The sequence below is a fragment of the Actinia tenebrosa genome, unplaced genomic scaffold (genome assembly GCF_029948245.1).
Source record: "Actinia tenebrosa isolate PJP-AT-01 unplaced genomic scaffold, QUT_ActTen_1.0 PGA_scaffold1__47_contigs__length_23844297, whole genome shotgun sequence".
NCBI classification, from domain to species: Eukaryota; Metazoa; Cnidaria; class Anthozoa; order Actiniaria; family Actiniidae; genus Actinia; species Actinia tenebrosa.
In genome coordinates, this window is record NW_028292578.1 from 6,249,371 (window position 1) to 6,267,508 (window position 18,138).

Below are 18,138 nucleotides of genomic sequence, written 5' to 3' on the forward strand. Positions count from 1 at the left end.
TGACACAAACTGGTGGAGGATGCAAGCAGAAAACGGTCATGTTGGATTAGTGCCTGCAAGCTATTTGACACCTGATGAACAAGAAATGGTTTGTCTCTACATGTAATAACATCTGCCCTCTGTTTTATGTTCCAGCTTTAAATCACAGTCATTTGCAGGATTAGTGCATGAATGTATATTTATTTATTGTCATGGCTACAGTAGGATACAGTCCATTTTCTTATTTGTAAGATTAAGAAATTGTCACTATGACAAATCATTTGCAGAATATGAGTGATAATTATACAGTGGTGTATTGCTGGTTTGCAATCATTCTCAAGAGAATAAAATGACAAGAAATAAGACAGATAAGACATGATGGCCATGTTGGATGATATTAATAAGAGACTAATGCATCCAACATGGCGGCTATGAAAACCAGAACAAGTGTAATACAAAGAGAGGGGAATACAAAATACCCTGTTTCTAAATGCAATGCAAAAGTAATTTTTTCAAATAAGAATTATTATTTTTGAACTGCAGGAAAACCCTGATGCTCGTAAGGCAATCCTTGAATCTATTGAAAGAGCAATGGAAGTTATTCATGCTCAGGCAACGAGTAATGGAGGAACATACACTAATGAACAGAGATCTAACTTAAGGTATTGCAATGCAGCAATAAAAACATATAATGGTTACCATCTGGTTAGCTTATAGCTCCCTTGCTTACAACCTTGCATTGATAAAAGCATCATTCTTCACATATCTTTTTCAGAAAACTAATAGAGCATCGCAAAATGGTCCTTTCCCAAGTCAAGCTAATAAGCAGTGAGTCACAATCAGAAACTGAGCCAAGCACTTTCCCAGTACAACCCAGCAGACCTGCTCCAAAACTATCTTCTGTGTCAAAACATTCATTGAAGAGAAGAGCTCCTCCTGTTCCCTCATCCTCTTCAGAAGAGACATCGGCAGCTTATTCAGAACCTTTGACATGTACTGATTGCTCATCGGGTATGTTGATTAATTACATAATATTCCATGTAAATGCAAAGGGCAAGCAGAATGATATTTAGAGTACAAACGCTAATAGCATGCAACATTTTGGTGCCCTAATTAGTACTAAATACAGTATCACTAATTAAACAATAAATTTAGATACAGTAACACGATTTAGTGCTATTCATTAGTCAATAGAAAACAATATACATAACACTAGTTAGTTCTAACCTTTATAGAAGAGCTTAGGCATGACACTGGTCTGCAGTCAACTCAGTGATGAGATCTTGGCGTGTAAGACACAGACCAACATGGTAAGCCATCTTCCACCATGACTCCTGAGGAGACTTGACATAATGATGAAGATATTTAGTGCTATTAGTTAGACAATAGAAAACATTATACATAATGCTAATTTTAGTGCTAATTATGTGGTTATAGTGTTTGTTGCATCACTGTGTTTACTCCAACAATTAATTACAAAGATTAACAAGCGTAATTCTTCTGTTGCAATTATTTTCAGCAATGACCAGTGAATCTCAGAAAGAAATAGTTATCCCACCCAACTTCATCACAGAACTTTTGGAAAAGCTTAGAATAAAGTAAGCATTATATAATTTAATTGTGCAATAAAGTGACTCACTTTACAGTAATTCATTTGAAATCACCCAACCAAGTTATATTTTTTGAATCAATTATGATTTTTGACTTTTCATGCCAGATTGCAATTTTCCTTGCTTATTACATGTAATTTAAAACCAAAACCTAGCTCTTGAAATTTAGTTATGAATGATAACAGGGCCATAGGCACCATTACATTATAGTCTTGCTTAAAAAAAAATGAATTTTTTTGTTGTTGCTTTATTTACTCAATAGATATGTGAATCACAAAATTGTCCATACCCCACTCCTCCCCCAGCCCCCACAGAGGAATTTGGAATTTCCGAAGATGTAGGGAGGGTTAGAGAAAGAACAATATTACAGAGTTTGTTTGGAAGAAAATAATTATATATCCAGGGGTAGGGGGATCAATAATTTCTGAAACTACACTACAACTACAATGAGTGGAAAATTAGCATTGTTTCTGTAAAAATTGTTTGGATTAAAGGGATTTTCATAAACTCATGAAACAGATACCTGCATTAGTTAGTGTGTTATAGTGCATCGACAACAAAATGACACAATGGAATTAGGGTCAACTAATTTGTATTAGGTTGGTGTGTATTTCATGGGTTTATGAAAACCACTCTAAAACTGGACCAACATTACTATCATGGTGGCTACAGCCTGAATAAATACAGGACAGTCTTAATGTAATCTTTTTTTTAGTTCAGGTATTAGTTATACAACCTCATTTGTTGTAGCTGAAACTATTATAAATCACATCAAGACAAAAATACCAAGTATAGCCAATCCCATGGATACTTTACTGAGAGAAATAACCAATGAAAAGGTGCCATTTTTAGTTATTAAAGAGCATACTAATTAGCTGAGCTGAATGGGGTGTGCAGTACCCTCTTGTGACCCCAGTCATGCGATTTCATTGAGTCTCACCCTATATTAATACATATTACGATTATAAAATTATTAAAATAATTTATTTAATTTTTAATTCTGTATTTGAATAACAGTTATGATATTTAATTCTGATGATTGTTTACTCATTAGAGGCTTAACCTCAGGAGTCTGACTGCCTGAAGCTGTTACTAATCCATCGTTTGAATCAAACATTCCTTCATGAATCATTTTCTGCAACTCTACAACCCTTTCAATCCATGGATCAGGTTGTCTATTTTTCAAGATAGAAGTAAACTGAATAATCTTTTTTCTTGATGTTAATTTGAAGGAATGTGGTGTTCACTCAAATGAAAGCCTAATCTTAACACATGATGGTCAATGTATTGAAAAGGCTTTCCTGGCCTTGACAGAACATAAAGATGATGCACAACAAAGAAGTTGGGCTTTACACATGGATGAACCTGAAATTCTTGACCAGCTTAAAGAACTGCTCACTTTACTGGTACTAATATGTTTAAACACCAGTATTTACTAAAATGTTGTCATTATAAAAATAAAACGATGACAAATAGGAACTACTTATTTTTTTATACAAAATGGGTTGAATTATTTCAATGACTTTAAGTATAGACTAACATTTTTGACATCACCTTGTTGGTACTAAGACTGAGTGTAGTTTTCATCAATTTAGGGTGCTTTAAATCAAAATATATAATTGACGTAATTCTGTTTATTTTATTTCGATTATTATTAAATAAATATCATATAGTGGATGTTTTCTCCCTGTACTGTAGTATTGAGTATTGATTGTTTTGTCATATTAACCATTTTCACATTCATTTAGGTTGATGCTAATCAGAAAGTCTCTAAAGCTGTTCTCCAGCAGAATGACTTTGAGTACCTGCAATCCACTGTTATATATTTTCAAATGGTTAGTGATATCTTGATCACATTTTACAGTACAGTACATGTAATCAGTATTAAAGCAGTGTTCCTAATCATTTATTCTGCACATCACTAAGGAGCACAGAGCAAGCATTAGGCTTCAGTTATTACAGCTGTTTGGTTGCCTATGTGGGATTGACAAAGAGGTTATTACACAGCTATTATGCTCTGTACTGCCAGGAGAGCTTGCAAGAACAATGCAAGATATGCCTCAAGGTAGGTCTGATTAATAAATATATTTACCTCCAATAATGAATGTATTTAAAAATGCGATTGTTTTTTTTTTACGAAGTAACTTTTTTTCAGATTTACAGTTACAGCTCTATTCATCTCTTGTTTTAACAATGATATTTTCTACAGCAGAGCCACTACCACACTGGTTGTATGGTTAGTAATCTTAAGCATAAGTACAGTCGGTGGGCTAGAATTTTAGTAGAACCATTTTAAACATTGATTTTATTTGTTCCCCTGCTAATACCTGCAAGATAAGTATATTGGAAAGTTGTATCTTAGTTTTTGCATTAGGAAATTAAAATAAAAGAGGACATTAGTTCAGTGTGAGCTGCGACGAATATTTTTTTTACTTGTCATAAAGTTGACAGTATTACTAATCAGATTATGCCTTTCTTAAGGGTGCTGCATTTTCTTTAATTTTACTGTTACTAAGCTACCTTACTATACTTGTTCTGTACTCAAGGTTTTCTTATTTATCTTCAACAGATCAGTTAGACAAGAAATTTGTTATATACCTGATTTCTTGCATAGAGAATGCCCCAGATGGTGAAGATGGAGATCAGCTTATCGATTCATTTGTAGGCTTGCTACTTGCATTTAATCAGCATTTCTCAGGTCAAACTTTTATGATTATGATTAATGTGTGCAAAAGAGTCTGATTAATTTAGTATTTTTTACAATCTATAGTTGCCCTATTAAAAAACATTAAAAAATGACAGTATTAATTGCTTAGAAGGATCAAGTGATATGGAAAAAGATATAAGTGTAAGCCAGGCACTAAAATGACAGTATTAATTGCTTAGAAGGATCAAGTGATATGGAAAAAGATATAAGTGTAAGCCAGGCACTGATCAGATTTTTTTGTTTGATAAATTTAACTGCAATTTTAAATGTAATACAATATGCAAATGCAATGCTTCAGATAAGATAGAAGGAATAGAACCTACTTTATGGTAACATTACAGTTTTATTTTGTCAGTATTCTAATGAACCCTGGATTCTTGCATCTATTTTTATTATTTCAGATCTGAAGAAAAACCTTGTAATGAATGTGTTAGCAACTTGTAAGACCACTAAGAATGTCAGTGAGAAGGTTATGCTATTAATAAACAGAGAGGGTAAATAATATACATTTTAAAACCTATTATCAATTAGTGTCACATGAGACTCAGCATTTTCAGTTCCAAGTGTTTTCAATGTGTTGAATTTTGACATATTATTATCTTCCAATGCCTCAAGATAAGATAAATTATGTCAAAATTATGTCTTTTAAAAAGTGCTATTAACCCTTAAAGTTTTGAGGAACATCATCAAATAGAACTTTATTTAACAAATAAAACAGCTTTTTCCGTGCGCTTCCTAAGTTCTTTATAACGGAACAGAGGATGGAAAAAGCTGTTTTATTTGTTATATTATATAGTTACTAATTTTATTTTGTATTGAATTTATTCACACAAAAAGATAGATGGCTGCAGGATCTAGCAGCCATCTTTGCACACGCCGATTGCATCAGTACTGTGCTTTGTTCACCAATAAAGCACAGTTTTTGACCAATCAGAATGCACATCCTATCCTAACTATATAATAAATAATTATATGAAATAGTTGTATACAGGATTGAATGGGATATGCATTTCCAAGTGCTATTTTCTGTCAGACATAAAGGGAGTTATTGTCAATTACATCAGCGTGCACCATTTTTTTGAATACAGGCTCAGGCAAACTAATAAACCAATCAAAGAGTGTGTTATACATTGTATCATGGCTATGTTATAAATTATATCCATTATAATTACTGTAGATCCTTATGTTCAATAACATTCACATTTGGACTAACCCTTACAATTTTGTCTTGTTCTAGAGGATCCAGTTGTGCTGTTTGATTACCCTCGCAACTGTTCTAATTCAGTGCTCAAGTTTCTCTTGGATGTATTTGCTAGTAAAGATACATCAGGGCTTTTTTTTACCTCAGATATGATGGTGCTTCTGGAAATTTTATTAAGACAAATTACTGATCTCAACCCAGGAAACCAGGTATTAAGTGTTTGTGTAATTATTTAATTCATATAAATTATTTTAAAGTAAAACAGCTTTGTCAAAAAAAAAAAAGTTTAGAAATACATAATGTTGGTAGGGCTTTTTTGTTGGGGTCAGAGATAAAAAATTAAAAATGTATGCTTTAGTGGTCTCTCTCTGCTTCATGTTTAGAGATGAATCCCATTGCCCTTACCATAACATGTGAGATTATTTAACTATATAATTAATATGTTCAAAAACTATTAATAATTTATAAGCCTTCATAAGTCCATGGTTGGTCATTCTAATTGCCCTATTTCACTATGACGTCACATCAAAACAATCTATTGTTTAAACGCAAAGGACCATGGTCGTTGGAGGGGGTCAAATCAACGCAAATTCACCGAAAATTGTTCTTAAACCTGTATCAATCCATGAAGAGAAGTAGAATAGCCAGCAAACGCTCAGAATATTATTTAGTACATATTAACACATATCATATCTGAAAACCGGGCCATTTTAGATTAAACTGTTTTGCTAGGAACGAAATTTGTCTAATTTTCTATTGGATTTGGCAATTCTATCCCCCACATAAACAAGCAGTGAAATAGGGCAATTCAACCAAAGGTTTGTGAATTGTTGATGAGTTTTTGAAGCTGTTCAATAATCTTGCAAATTGTGTTTTATCAGGATTGAAACCACTAGATTGGCTATGCACCTTATGGTTTTAAACTTGATTAGACACTCCGTTCATTTATTCAGCATACCTTATGAAACTTATTATTATATGTTTGTATATAACTAAGGATTTGATTTTCTTTTTGTATATTTTCACAGCTAAGAACACAATACCTTTCCTTGCTACAACTGGTTTTTACTAATACTGATTATTTTGAGCATAAGCATTTATTTTCTGAAATCGAATTGTGCCTCAAGAGAATAGAGGAAGAAGATGAAGCAGAATCAGCCCATGACTGCCAAGTTGTGAGAAAGATTTTTACCCAGTTCCATACTCATTTTTCTTAATCAATGGGTATCTTATAACATACTAGTAAAGCAAGGGAATTGGATATTTAAATGAAATCTCTCAAAATATTAAATACTTAAAATCTCAAAAGTAGTCAACCTTTTGGATTGAAATATTTTTGAGGAAAAAATCTTCAGATTTTCGTTTACTCAGCCACTTTAGATACTGAACAACAACAAAAAAGTTTGTGTATTTTGAGAAAGTTAAAATGCTATAATTTTATGTAATTCTGTTAGAATATGAAATCATCTTTCAATGATCTGTAATATTTTATTATTTGAGATGGCATAATGATAAAAAGCCTTTTTTCCCCATTTCATCAATCAAATTTGAAACCTTTCTTAGTAAGGTCCACTTTTGCTTGTTGTATTTCCTGTGAAGAATAAAACAAAGCATTGACTAAGTGTATAATGATGGGCAATTTATTTAATAACTATTTTACCGAAGGGAAAGCGATTATTGGTGACTAGTTACCGAGCAGTTGGTTGGGTAGGGTTAGGGGTGGGGGTGGGGGCATGACTGAAAGAAAATGCATGGCAACGGAAAAAGAGCTCGGAAAAAATCTTCCGGCGTAGCGGTTAAATTAGAAGTACAACTAACCTGTTTTAAGGATTCTGAAGCTTCTATGCAATCGTTAAAAGTTGCCACTCTAAAACCAACCACTACTAGAGAATAACACTGAAAAGTAAGATCAAAATAAGCTTAGCTTAAATTGTCAGTATTGTCAAACCGGGAATCAAATAATGTGATGTTAGTAGACATGAAAGATCGAGACTTACCCCAAAAACAATAATAGCATAAACTGGCATCTATATTTCAAGAAAAGAGACAAGGAGCTTCAGTTTATTAAAGCATCAAGGTTATATCAATATATTGATATTATTTAAGCTTACCGGCCAAATGACTTCTTTCAATCGATGAGAAACAGTGAATGGAACCATTCCTGTTAATAAAGATATCCAAGTAGAAAAAGCAAGCACAAAGACTAAAAGCCACTCCATAAGTTTTGTCATTGCTGTAGTTTGTACAAGCGATCCCGTGCTTTTACGAAAAAAAGTCTAACTTAGAATAAGCGTCAGTTCACTTCTTTTATGTTCGTGTACATTTTGTCAGCACGAGTCTTCCGGCCTTTTGGTCAGCGGATTATTTTTGGTTACCACATCCCACGGTCGTAATACATATAGGAAGCCCATAACTTTTGACACAACATCTCCTTTCCACCGTAGAACAATAGAATTGATTTAACTTAATACACCGTATGGTTTGTGATGTTTAGAAACTTAAATGTCAACATTTACTCAGACGAAGGACTAACGTCCGAAACGTCAGTTTCTAAGCATCACAAACCATACGGTGTATTAAGTTAAATCAATTCTCCTATTGTTCTATTCCAAACACCAAAGCGGTTAACTAGTTTATCTAGTCTTTACCATTTTCCACCGGCAATGTTACCTAGCTGGTTTAACTCTTTTAGTTATTCTAGGTAGCTCCTACTATTCTTCTGTAAATATACTCATATTTATATATTTTCTCCTCATTGTAATCTGTGGTGCAAATAAAGCACATTGTTGTTGTTCGTACTAGCATCTTTAATACTTGTTTGAAATGAATATTTTGCAGTGACCTCAGGTTTTCATAGCCTCCGTTGCAGACGTCCTGCGGGGTTCGGTTCATCCGAACCGAACCCCGCAGGACGTCTACAATGGAGGCTAAGGTTTTCAGTGACTAACTTTATTGAAATAAGTATATTACACTAACAGGCACGTTAATATAATTATTTAAAACACATGAAAGATCACATACGCAAAGAGAAACGATTTGATTGTAATAAAGATCAGAGTTTGATCTGATTGATTGCCCTAAATGTGTAAAAAGAAAAAAAGAGAAAAAAAAACAAACCCCTAATTATTACATTTTAAGAGCCTGATAACTTTTTTATTCATTTGTTTCCTATCATTATCATCTCTCTCACTTGCCCGCGAACTCGCTCGTTTGCGAAATGATACAGTATAAGGAAACTTGTGTATAAAAACGTTAAACTATTTATATTTTCATCATTTTATCTAAGACTTCGTTGAAATGGTCCCAGTAGGTGTGCCCACACATTTAAATTTTACTTTCCAACTAGTGCATTAAATGACTTTTTAAATCCTTGTTTCTTCGATAAAATCAATTAATTAACAGCGAACTTTGCATACTGCTTTGCTTCATATATCTGTGCTAGTTTAATAAGCTAGTTTTTCATTGTATGCTGAGCTGGTAAGAGAACTAAATATATTGAAAATAATTTCACAACTGATATACCAAAGTATGGTATATTAGATGTTGTAATCAAGTTATTTTCATCATGCCATGAAATGGAGTACATGTATTGTTTGTTGTTTTACCTCTAGAACTCACTCAGTGACATGTAAAATATGGACTAAATACTACGAGTGTATTTCATGAGTTAAGGAAAATCATAGCCATAATATCCAGTTTACGTATCTACTTAAAATGTATTTATTGACATGATCACTAGTAACACAAATAGTTAGCTATGTATGCTAGTTATGAGAATAGATACACTCACACTTATTAAAGCTAATCTTTTTGATAGTATGTTTATAAACTGGTAATCATAAATTTATTTATAGAATGAAAACTAATTTATATTTTTGACCAATTCTCTATGATAACCAGTTTACTGGTCAAGTGTTGTAGATGTATCAATAGTTTCTAATAACACTGATGATTTCAAGTTCAAAATAATAACTTCCTGAAACTGGTCTAATAAAATATCTGATAGGATTGGGAAGTGTTGCTCCAGCATCATCATTTGCATTTTGTTGATTACTTGGAGAGTTCATTAGACAACCAGTCCAGACCTTCATATAGGCCAGTACCCTGGGTAGCACAGGCACTCTGTACATAGAACTAAAAAATAATCAAAATTAACTTTATTTAAAGAGGATGACACATGTAGGCACAACCTTATAACCTTGTGGACCTCTAAGTTTAACATATTTGACCATTTTTAGAGTAAAAGGCAACAACTTCTACTCAGATTTTTCAAGACCCTAAGTGTGGGTACAGCTGAGGCTTGAGCCCACAACCTCCAGCACAACGCCAGTGCCCAACCAACTGAGCCAACTGAAGGCAGTCAATTGTCCATTCCCTTCCATACAATGTATTAATACCACTAGCCTTTTGGTTATTGTTGAAAGGCACCCCAGATTTAAAGATCAAAAGGGCCCTATTTTCCTTCCTAATGGCTTTTTAAATTTTAACTAATTTATCAATGCAAAGGATAAAAGCAATCTTGTGGTTCTACATACATACATACATACATACATATTTTATTGTACCAAAAAGTAAAATAGAACTAATACAATGTGTATATAACGAATTATAAGGTACAGGCTATCTGCAATAACCATGAGGCTAACCTAGGCAGACAGCTTGACATGAAAAATAATTGCAAATTTGGTACAGGAAGAGAATGAGTAAAATTATATAGTGCAAGAAAAAAAGAAAAAGAAATTACTTTAAAAAAAAACAACTAAATATAAGTTAGTAATCAATACTGACAAATACAATAAGAAAAAAAAAACAAAAAAGAAAATTAGACAAATAGGAAATGGATCAGTTCATTTTAGATTGTTACAATAAATAGAAAAAAGAAAATTTTTAGTAATTAACAAAATTTTGATCTATTAAGATTATCATTTCATAAGTTGGTATAGATAACACTTTTTTATTTTATTTTATTTATTTTTTAATTAGAAGAAGAATAAGCCTGCAGTAATTTTTCTTTTAAGGATTTCTTGAACCTATCTTTGCTATATGGTTTTAAGCACTCCTCAACAGAATTCCAAACTTTAGCGCCAGCATATTTTATATTAAATTTTCCATAATTGGTTCTAATTTTTGGTAGGGAAAAAGAAGTTTTAGAAGCAAATCTTGTATTGTAAGAATGCTTCATGCTTACCGAGTGAAAAAATGACTTAAAGTAAATAGGTAAATTTCCAGAATAAAAATCATGCATAAAAACAGCAGTATGAAAGTAGACCAAGTCACAAAGCTTGAGAATTTTTAAATTAATGAAAATAGGATGAGTATGGGCATTGTAGTCAGCAAAGGTCATTAGACGTAGAACTTTCTTTTGGAGAATAAACAAAGGATCAAGTGTTGTGTTATAAGTGTGTCCCCACACTACAATACCATAGGTTAAATAAGGATATATTAAAGAATAGAGCACTCTAGAGCACTTACACTATGTTATATGAACGAGTCAGGAAAATTAAGAGTATTGTGATAATTTAGTGGTACATTCAAGCTAAAGGATAATTATTATCCATACCCTCTCCCCATATTTTTAATTTTTTTAAGACCACCCTTCCCCCCCTCTCCCAATCCAATTTCGTTATTTTATCTGAACCACCTCCCACCCTTCGAAAATTCCGAATTCCTCCTTGGGGGGGGGGGGGGGGGGGGGGAATGGATAATTTCCGGAACTACACAATAATTAATGAGAAAAGGCTTATTTAGTTCAAAGTGGGTGCAATAGACAGCTACCTGTACATTAAAACAGAAAGTACTTACTTTTCTTTGTCGAGTCTGAGTTAGGCCAAGCTTTTCTGTAATGTCATTGACTGATAAAGCATTAGGGAGGTCTTGCTTATTTGCAAATACTAACAAAAAAGCATCACGGAGGTCTTCTTCTTCAAGCTGTGCAAACAAGTAAGATTATTCACCTTGTTACTATTTATAGTACATACGTACAACATGGAGGAAATTAAATGCTCCCCAATTTTTTTCAAACTAAAATAGCTTCCTCAATTTTTCCTAGGTACAAACATTTGAAGTTTTTTTTGTTATCCTACTGATAAATCATAAATAAATGACTACTGTATTAAAGAATATCACAACCCTTTTCTTATATCTATTGTGTTCTATTGTACATTGATTTTATTGGTACATTTTATTGGTACGTCAGGGTATGTGTATGATACACAGGTGCATATACTGTGCTTATTAAAAAAGTATTGATATCTTGGTTCATGTCATACGTCAGGATATGTGTATGATACACAGGTGCATATACTGTGCTTATTAAAAAAGTATTGATATCTTGGTTCATGTCATACGTCAGGGTATGTGTATGATACACAGGTGCATATATTGTGCTTATTAAAAAAGTATTGATATCTTGGTTCATGTCATACGTCAGGGTATGTGTATGATACACAGGTGCATATACTGTGCTTATTAAAAAAGTATTGATATCTTGGATCATGTCATACATCAGGGTATGTGTATGATACACAGGTGCATATACTGTGCTTATTAAAAAAGTATTGATATCTTGGTTCATGTCATACGTCAGGGTATGTGTATGATACACAGGTGCATATATTGTGCTTATTAAAAAAGTATTGATATCTTGGTTCATGTCATACGTCAGGGTATGTGTATGATACACAGGTGCATATACTGTGCTTATTAAAACAGTATTGATATCTTGGTTCATGTCATACGTCAGGGTATGTGTATGATACACAGGTGCATATACTGTGCTTATTAAAGCAGTATTGATATCTTGGTTCATGACATACATCAGGGTATGTGTATGATACACAGGTGCATATACTGTACTTATTAAAGCAGTATTGATATCTTGGTTCATCATGGTATGTGTATGATACACAGGTGCATATACTGTGCTTATTAAAAAAGTATTGATATCTTGGTTCATGACATACATCAGGGTATGTGTATGCTACACAGGTGCATATACTGTGCTTATTAAAAAAGTATTGTTATCTTGGTTCATCAGGGTATGTGTATAATACACAGGTGCATATACTGTGCTTATTAAAGCAGTATTGATATATCTTGGTTCATGTCATATGTCGGGGTATGTGTATGATACACAGGTGCATATACTGTATTAAAGGGGTTTAAACCCTTAAGTAGTGGACCCTATATGGGTTAGGACCAATCTTTTTATCTTTTCGACTGCTAGAATCTAGAGTAATTTGGGAATTCAGTTTTGCCCTACTACTATCCCTTACTGCTTTTTTATTATTTATGTTTATCATCTGGATAAAAGTATTTTCAAACTTCAACTTAAAGTACATCTGACATACACTTACCATTCTATGCAATTCATCTTTGGCTTCATTTATTCTTTCCCTGTCATTGCTATCTACAACAAATATAAGACCCTGTCCAAGAGTAACAACATTTAAATCAACATTTTGTTTTATAACATTATATAACAGTTTATCTGATTACAATTGTGCAGATCTAAGAATATTTATGGGTCCGTGTAACTTCCGGCCATTTGATTTTTGAAAATGAGAAAATTAAATTTCATTCACCAATTTTTAAAAATTACCAAAAATAGCTTTTTTTGATTGAAATCTAAAAACTAAAAATCAATTTTCAATTTTCGAAAAAACAAATTGTACAAAATTGTACAAAATTTACTCTACCGGGGGAGGGGTAAGACAAATTGTGACTCTGTCCCAGGACCATATCTGACAACTAAAATCTAAAAATGGCTGCACCTAGCACTTATGTGATGTCATTCACTTCCATCAGAGTATTCACTACTGTAATTGGACATTATTTCCAAGAAATATATACACTCTACATGTAACTACATTTCTCTTTGAAGAGCCTGAGTCTAGATTCCCATGAATGACATCACTGAAAAGTAGTTGCATGGAATTTTACTGCTTTTCAAAAAGTTGATTTCAAGAAGAAAAAATCATAACACATTTGAATAATTGCTATTGATTATATGATCTTAAGGGTTAGAACTTTCATATAAAACAAATAACAGTGAACCCTGATATGCACTTTAACTTAGGGGTAGGCTGGGTACCCATGGCCAATTAAATGGAACCATTTTATTTACTTTACTCCAAACTTTAGTCACACCATTATCTTTTTCCATTTTTTTGGAGAAAAAACCAACAACGATTGTTGGGGGGATTGGTTTATCAATGACAGCATAACCTATCCATTTCCAGCCAATAATCACACAAGAACATTTACAAAATAGAAGATAACAGTCAGTAAGTCAGTTACCTGTGTATTAGTGTAATAATGTCTCCATAAAGGTCTGATTTTATCTTGACCACCAACATCCCAAACAGTGAAGGAAATGTTTTTATATTCAACGGTTTCCACATTAAATCCTGTGATAAAGAATCATGGTCATAGGTTATCACTTGTGAAATAACTTACCCACTGTACAATAACAGCAAAAGCAAAATAATTTTGTACCTTGTCGAATATCTTTTTTTCATATCAATGACAGAGGATATGGTTGATATCAAATATTTTGATACATTGCAAAACCTTTTGAATTAAAAACACTGTCATTTGAAAATTATATCCATGTACACACTTACCAATAGTAGGAATAGTTGTAACGACTTCTCCAAGTTTGAGCTTATAAAGTATAGTGGTCTTTCCAGCAGCATCGAGACCAACTGGAATCGAAGAAGAAAAACAGAAAATGAAAAACTGAAAATTACGTTACTAATATAAACTTTTAGCTCTCTTGCCTTCAGATTGGCATACTGACTTCGACAGGTGGGAGCTTTTTTTGATTGATGTGCATGACAGTAATCACATGAGATGAAGCCTGTTTCCCCCAGTCAATAAATGTTAAATATACATGGCTCTTATGTTAATTTTATTCATTAGCTTTACAACTAGTACTCATGGGGAAAAAAGACAAAGAAAAAACTAGTTGAAGACAAAAACGACAGGACAAGAGTCCCAAAGGAGAAGTTTGAAAGTTTTCGTAGAGGAGCAGTTTTTGATTGAGGACGGCAAAGTATTATATGGAAAAACTTAGCAATTAGCAACTTAGCAGCTTAGAGTTTCTGAAAAGCAAAGCTTTGCAATGGCTGGGTTGAAGATAATTAGCAGAGGTTGATCAAAGAGATCTAGAGCGTGCAGTGGAACCTGTTACAAAGTTTGAAACATACTGACCGTAATTACGTTATAGAAGAAAAAAGTAGATCCTTGATTTCAAGCCAGTAAGAAAGAGGAAGTAAGTTAAGACACTTTAAATGGATGCTGTAGAGATCTAGTAGTAATCTTGAAGTATGAACTTGGTGGGTTGTAGATAGAGAAGGTGATGACAGCAAACGTTAGTCATGCTACTACACAATTCTGGTATAGAGCGCAGAACATTCTATAATAATTAGCATTGGAGATGCAGTTTGTGATATAAGACCATTTAAGGTCATTGCTAACAATCTTTTTCCTAGCCAGAAGATAAATTATAACATCCTTGCTTCATGACACCAGTAAGCAATGAGTTAGATGAGTTCCCTTTGAAAAATGTTCAGAAAGCCTTCCTGTTGTTAGAAGATATAACTAGCTAAAAACTAGTGTGAGCTGCGTCGGTGTTTCTAATGAAACAGTAATGATGAAAAGGTAAATTATACACCGTGAAAAGATTCCTGTTATTATGTAATGATTCAGCAAGACTTGCTATGTCCTCTCTCTTACTGTAAAGCAAAAGAGAGTTTCCATTTGTTCCAAGAAATGTCAATGTCCTGATCACTCTCAACAATGTCTTCTAATGAGATCAACTGGCAGATTATTGCGTAGACTGTTATGGTCTGTTACAGTATTTAGTTAAAAATGTATTGCTTTGTGGTCAGAGTGGAGCGAAGTAATATTCTTGTCCAATGTCTCAATGTTGTCAATTATGTGCTTATTTATAGTTGTCTACCGTAGAAGGTCAATTAGGTTCTGGCCATGTATAGGAGTAATAACTAACTTAAGATTGATTCATACTGAACTATTTACGTTTATAAAGTAGTTTTACCTTATGATCACACTTATGTGATTAGAACAAAGTATGGGACATGTAGTATTATTATCATCATCAGTAATTCAAAATTCCATATACATGTTAGGAACAAACCATATATGAGTCAAGGCTCAAAAGGGTCCAGAGGTTTAAAATGAGAATATAAAATAATGATGACAAATTAAAACTTTAGAGTTATATGTAAATATTAATAAATGACAGTTTTCTAGCTCTAATCCAATTTTGCCTGTAGGCAAAATTTAAATTTAATATCGATCGGCTCTGATATTCTACACAAAGAGGAAATTATCTAAGGATAATGCATGGTGCATCTTTGGTGACAACATGGAAACTACGTACTTTTGTCAATAGCTCGATTACCCTATCTATGAAACATCCAACTGAAATATAAAGTTTGATTGATAACTTACCCATCAGAATTCGCATTTGTTTTTTGCCGAATAACCGGGTAAAGAGGCTTGATATGGTCAGACCCATGTCGTTTACTTCAGAACAAACGAATGCGTTGATTCTAAATTTCCAAGACAGGCTACGAAAGTAATTAGTACCTTAAAAAGACCCCAAGATTATACAGACAGTAGATGATTTTGAAACAACGTATTTTGAAGAGTACTTTTGTGACAATTTGGATAAAAACTCAACGTGGAATCCGCCGACAATGAGTGAGCCACGTCAAGACTTACTTTGCGCCTGCGCAGTAAATGTAACCACAGGAATCCCAAGTTTAGTTGTATTTTTTGTCATTTATTTTTTTCAATTACTAGACTTATAATTACACTTTTACCTGCAAGTAGCTTACGGCTATTTGAGGCAGGTTAAAAGGAAAGACAAACATCTATAACTACAATCTAAATCTAATCTAATTCTAATCTAATCTAAAAATCTTCAAGCATAAAGTAATTGCCCTATAGGTTTCTATCAATAAGCCTTTTCATAGTTTAAGAATCGATTCCACTGCGCATGCGATTTTATCCCGAATTTCTCACCTTCTTTTGTTTAATTAAGAACAAAAGAAGGTTTAGACAAAGGAAGGTGAGAAATTCGGGATAAAATCGCATGCGCAGTGGAATCGATTCTTAAACTATGAAAAGGCTTATAGACGTCACTTCCGGTAATAGCTACGTTTTTATCTTAGAGGTTGTTTTGATCTCTAGTTTTCTGGTTTCATGTCGTAGAAATATTCAAATACCATGGTTTTAGGACTTATTTTGACATGTTTTGACTTAACATCCGCTTGTTGCCCCTCAGTCAACCGCTTCAGTTTGCCCCCAATCAACTCCAAAAAAGTCACGTGATTGATAGTAAGCAATTTCACTATGACGTCACTGCTTGTTTATGTGGGGGATAGAATCGCCAAATCCAATAGAAAATTCAACAAAATTTGCTCCTAGCGAAACAGTTTAATCTAAAATGACCTGGTTTTCAGATATAATATATGTTAATATGTACTGAAAAATACTCTGAGCGTTTGCTGGCTATTCTACTTCTCTTCGAGGATTGATACGGGTTTTAGAACAAATTTCGGTGAATTTGCGTTGATTTGACCCCCTCCAACGACCATGATCCTTTGCGTTTAAACAATGGATTGTTTTGATGTGACATCATACTGAAATAGGGCAATTCACGTGTTAAAAACCAAGGGCTTTTCCTTTTCGCCCCTAAGAGAGGGAGCAACTTACGATTTCAAAACCTAAAAGATACGTAGATAATTGGCGCTCTTGATATATGGGGGGTTGAGGAGGGTTGAATCGATTACTCTTTCTGTAATCGAGCAGCAAGCGAAATACGAAGTCTCTTTTTTTGCTTAAGACAGGAGTGAGCGTAATCGGTAATTAATTTCTACATAATCTCATATTAAGTTCCATATATATATATATTTTTTCATCATTATTGGTCATAAAGTATGGGGGGGGGGGTGGGGGCGCAAAATCAGGGGGTGGGTCACATAATTTTAAACTCCTTTAAAGGGGTGGGCTGTTGATAAAATTTGACAACTAAAATGGGTGGGCCATTACAAAATAGAGTAAATTATAATTGTCATCATCAGAATTTCTCAAGGAAATTTGCAGTTGCAGAGGATCTGGTTAGGAAGTATGTAGAACATCTGTAGTACCTTCGAATGAAAAAAATTAAAAGGGCAAATGAAAAGAAAAAGAATAAGGAAGCATGCAGAGAAACTTAAAGCTTACGAAGACAATGACTGGAAAGACATACAAGAAAGTGGAATGCTTGAGAAGGCAGAGGGTTGCAGTCTTGGACCTGTTTTTGAAAATGCACAACTTGTCAAGCTCAAAATGTACAAAAGTGAGAAAGTCCAAGTAATAAATGCTTGGCTGTCTATGCAGCTTTTAAATACTACAAAAAGTACAACAGAGGAAGAGCTAGAAGAAGATGGTACTTCACGCGAGGACACTGAAGATGATGATGATTCATATGAGGACACTAATGAGGATACTGAAGATTTGGATAGCGACGAAGAACCTGACATTGTTACTCATGAAATAGGAATTACTGATAGTGAGGAAAGCGATGACAGAAAAAGAAGAAGCCGAAACAGTCAATGTTACAATAAGTG

At 33.5% G+C, this 18,138-nt stretch overlaps 3 protein-coding genes across 4 annotated transcripts in view; 1 reads left to right on the top strand and 2 right to left on the bottom strand.

Annotated features, from left to right (window-relative positions):
* LOC116306477 (NCK-interacting protein with SH3 domain) overlaps positions 1-7,126 on the top strand; it is a 7,312-nt gene extending 186 nt beyond the window's left edge. Inside the window, exons 1-13 of one of the 2 annotated variants that reach the window (XM_031716544.2) lie at positions 1-88; positions 523-641; positions 755-990; positions 1,499-1,577; positions 2,305-2,428; positions 2,822-2,995; positions 3,338-3,424; positions 3,516-3,654; positions 3,745-3,825; positions 4,159-4,287; positions 4,698-4,790; positions 5,534-5,706; positions 6,526-7,126. The exon at positions 1-88 is cut by the window's left edge and continues 186 nt beyond it. In XM_031716544.2, the coding sequence (XP_031572404.2) occupies positions 1-88; positions 523-641; positions 755-990; positions 1,499-1,577; positions 2,305-2,428; positions 2,822-2,995; positions 3,338-3,424; positions 3,516-3,654; positions 3,745-3,825; positions 4,159-4,287; positions 4,698-4,790; positions 5,534-5,706; positions 6,526-6,714 (1,711 nt within the window). In that variant the 3' untranslated portion in view covers positions 6,715-7,126. Of the gene's footprint in view, positions 103-522; positions 642-754; positions 991-1,498; positions 1,578-2,304; positions 2,429-2,821; positions 2,996-3,337; positions 3,425-3,515; positions 3,655-3,744; positions 3,826-4,158; positions 4,288-4,697; positions 4,791-5,533; positions 5,707-6,525 lie in introns of both variants that reach the window. The other variant, XM_031716545.2, reaches the window with a different exon arrangement.
* Positions 6,966-7,826, bottom strand: LOC116306478 (dolichol-phosphate mannosyltransferase subunit 3). Its single transcript, XM_031716546.2, has 4 exons — positions 7,609-7,826; positions 7,495-7,524; positions 7,316-7,393; positions 6,966-7,088 (listed from the first exon to the last, which is right to left on the bottom strand). Exons 1-4 carry the CDS (start codon positions 7,726-7,728, stop codon positions 7,035-7,037), a joined length of 282 nt encoding a protein of 93 aa, XP_031572406.1. The 5' UTR covers positions 7,729-7,826; the 3' UTR covers positions 6,966-7,034.
* An 802-nt stretch (positions 7,827-8,628) lies between these two features.
* On the bottom strand, positions 8,629-16,246 carry LOC116306480 (ADP-ribosylation factor 4). The gene is made up of 6 exons (XM_031716547.2): positions 15,974-16,246; positions 14,122-14,202; positions 13,796-13,905; positions 12,853-12,924; positions 11,300-11,425; positions 8,629-9,631 (listed from the first exon to the last, which is right to left on the bottom strand). Exons 1-6 carry the CDS (start codon positions 16,038-16,040, stop codon positions 9,548-9,550), a joined length of 540 nt encoding a protein of 179 aa, XP_031572407.1. The 5' UTR covers positions 16,041-16,246; the 3' UTR covers positions 8,629-9,547.
* Between the last annotated feature and the right edge of the window lie 1,892 nt (positions 16,247-18,138).

What these genes read in the sequence shown, in the direction of transcription:
- LOC116306478 (XM_031716546.2), bottom strand. Translation starts at nt 7,728, where the DNA reads ATGACAAAACTTATGGAGTGGCTTTTAGTCTTTGTGCTTGCTTTTTCT. An exon ending in TGAAAGAAGTCATTTGGCCG is followed by an intron (nt 7,525 to 7,608) that starts GTAAGCTTAAAT and finishes CTTGAAATATAG; the next exon opens with ATGCCAGTTTATGCTATTAT. An exon ending in ATGCTATTATTGTTTTTGGG is followed by an intron (nt 7,394 to 7,494) that starts GTAAGTCTCGAT and finishes CTTACTTTTCAG; the next exon opens with TGTTATTCTCTAGTAGTGGT.
- LOC116306480 (XM_031716547.2), bottom strand. Translation starts at nt 16,040, where the DNA reads ATGGGTCTGACCATATCAAGCCTCTTTACCCGGTTATTCGGCAAAAAA. An exon ending in TACAACTATTCCTACTATTG is followed by an intron (nt 13,906 to 14,121) that starts GTAAGTGTGTAC and finishes TCTTTATCACAG; the next exon opens with GATTTAATGTGGAAACCGTT. An exon ending in ATTATTACACTAATACACAG is followed by an intron (nt 12,925 to 13,795) that starts GTAACTGACTTA and finishes ACTCTTGGACAG; the next exon opens with GGTCTTATATTTGTTGTAGA.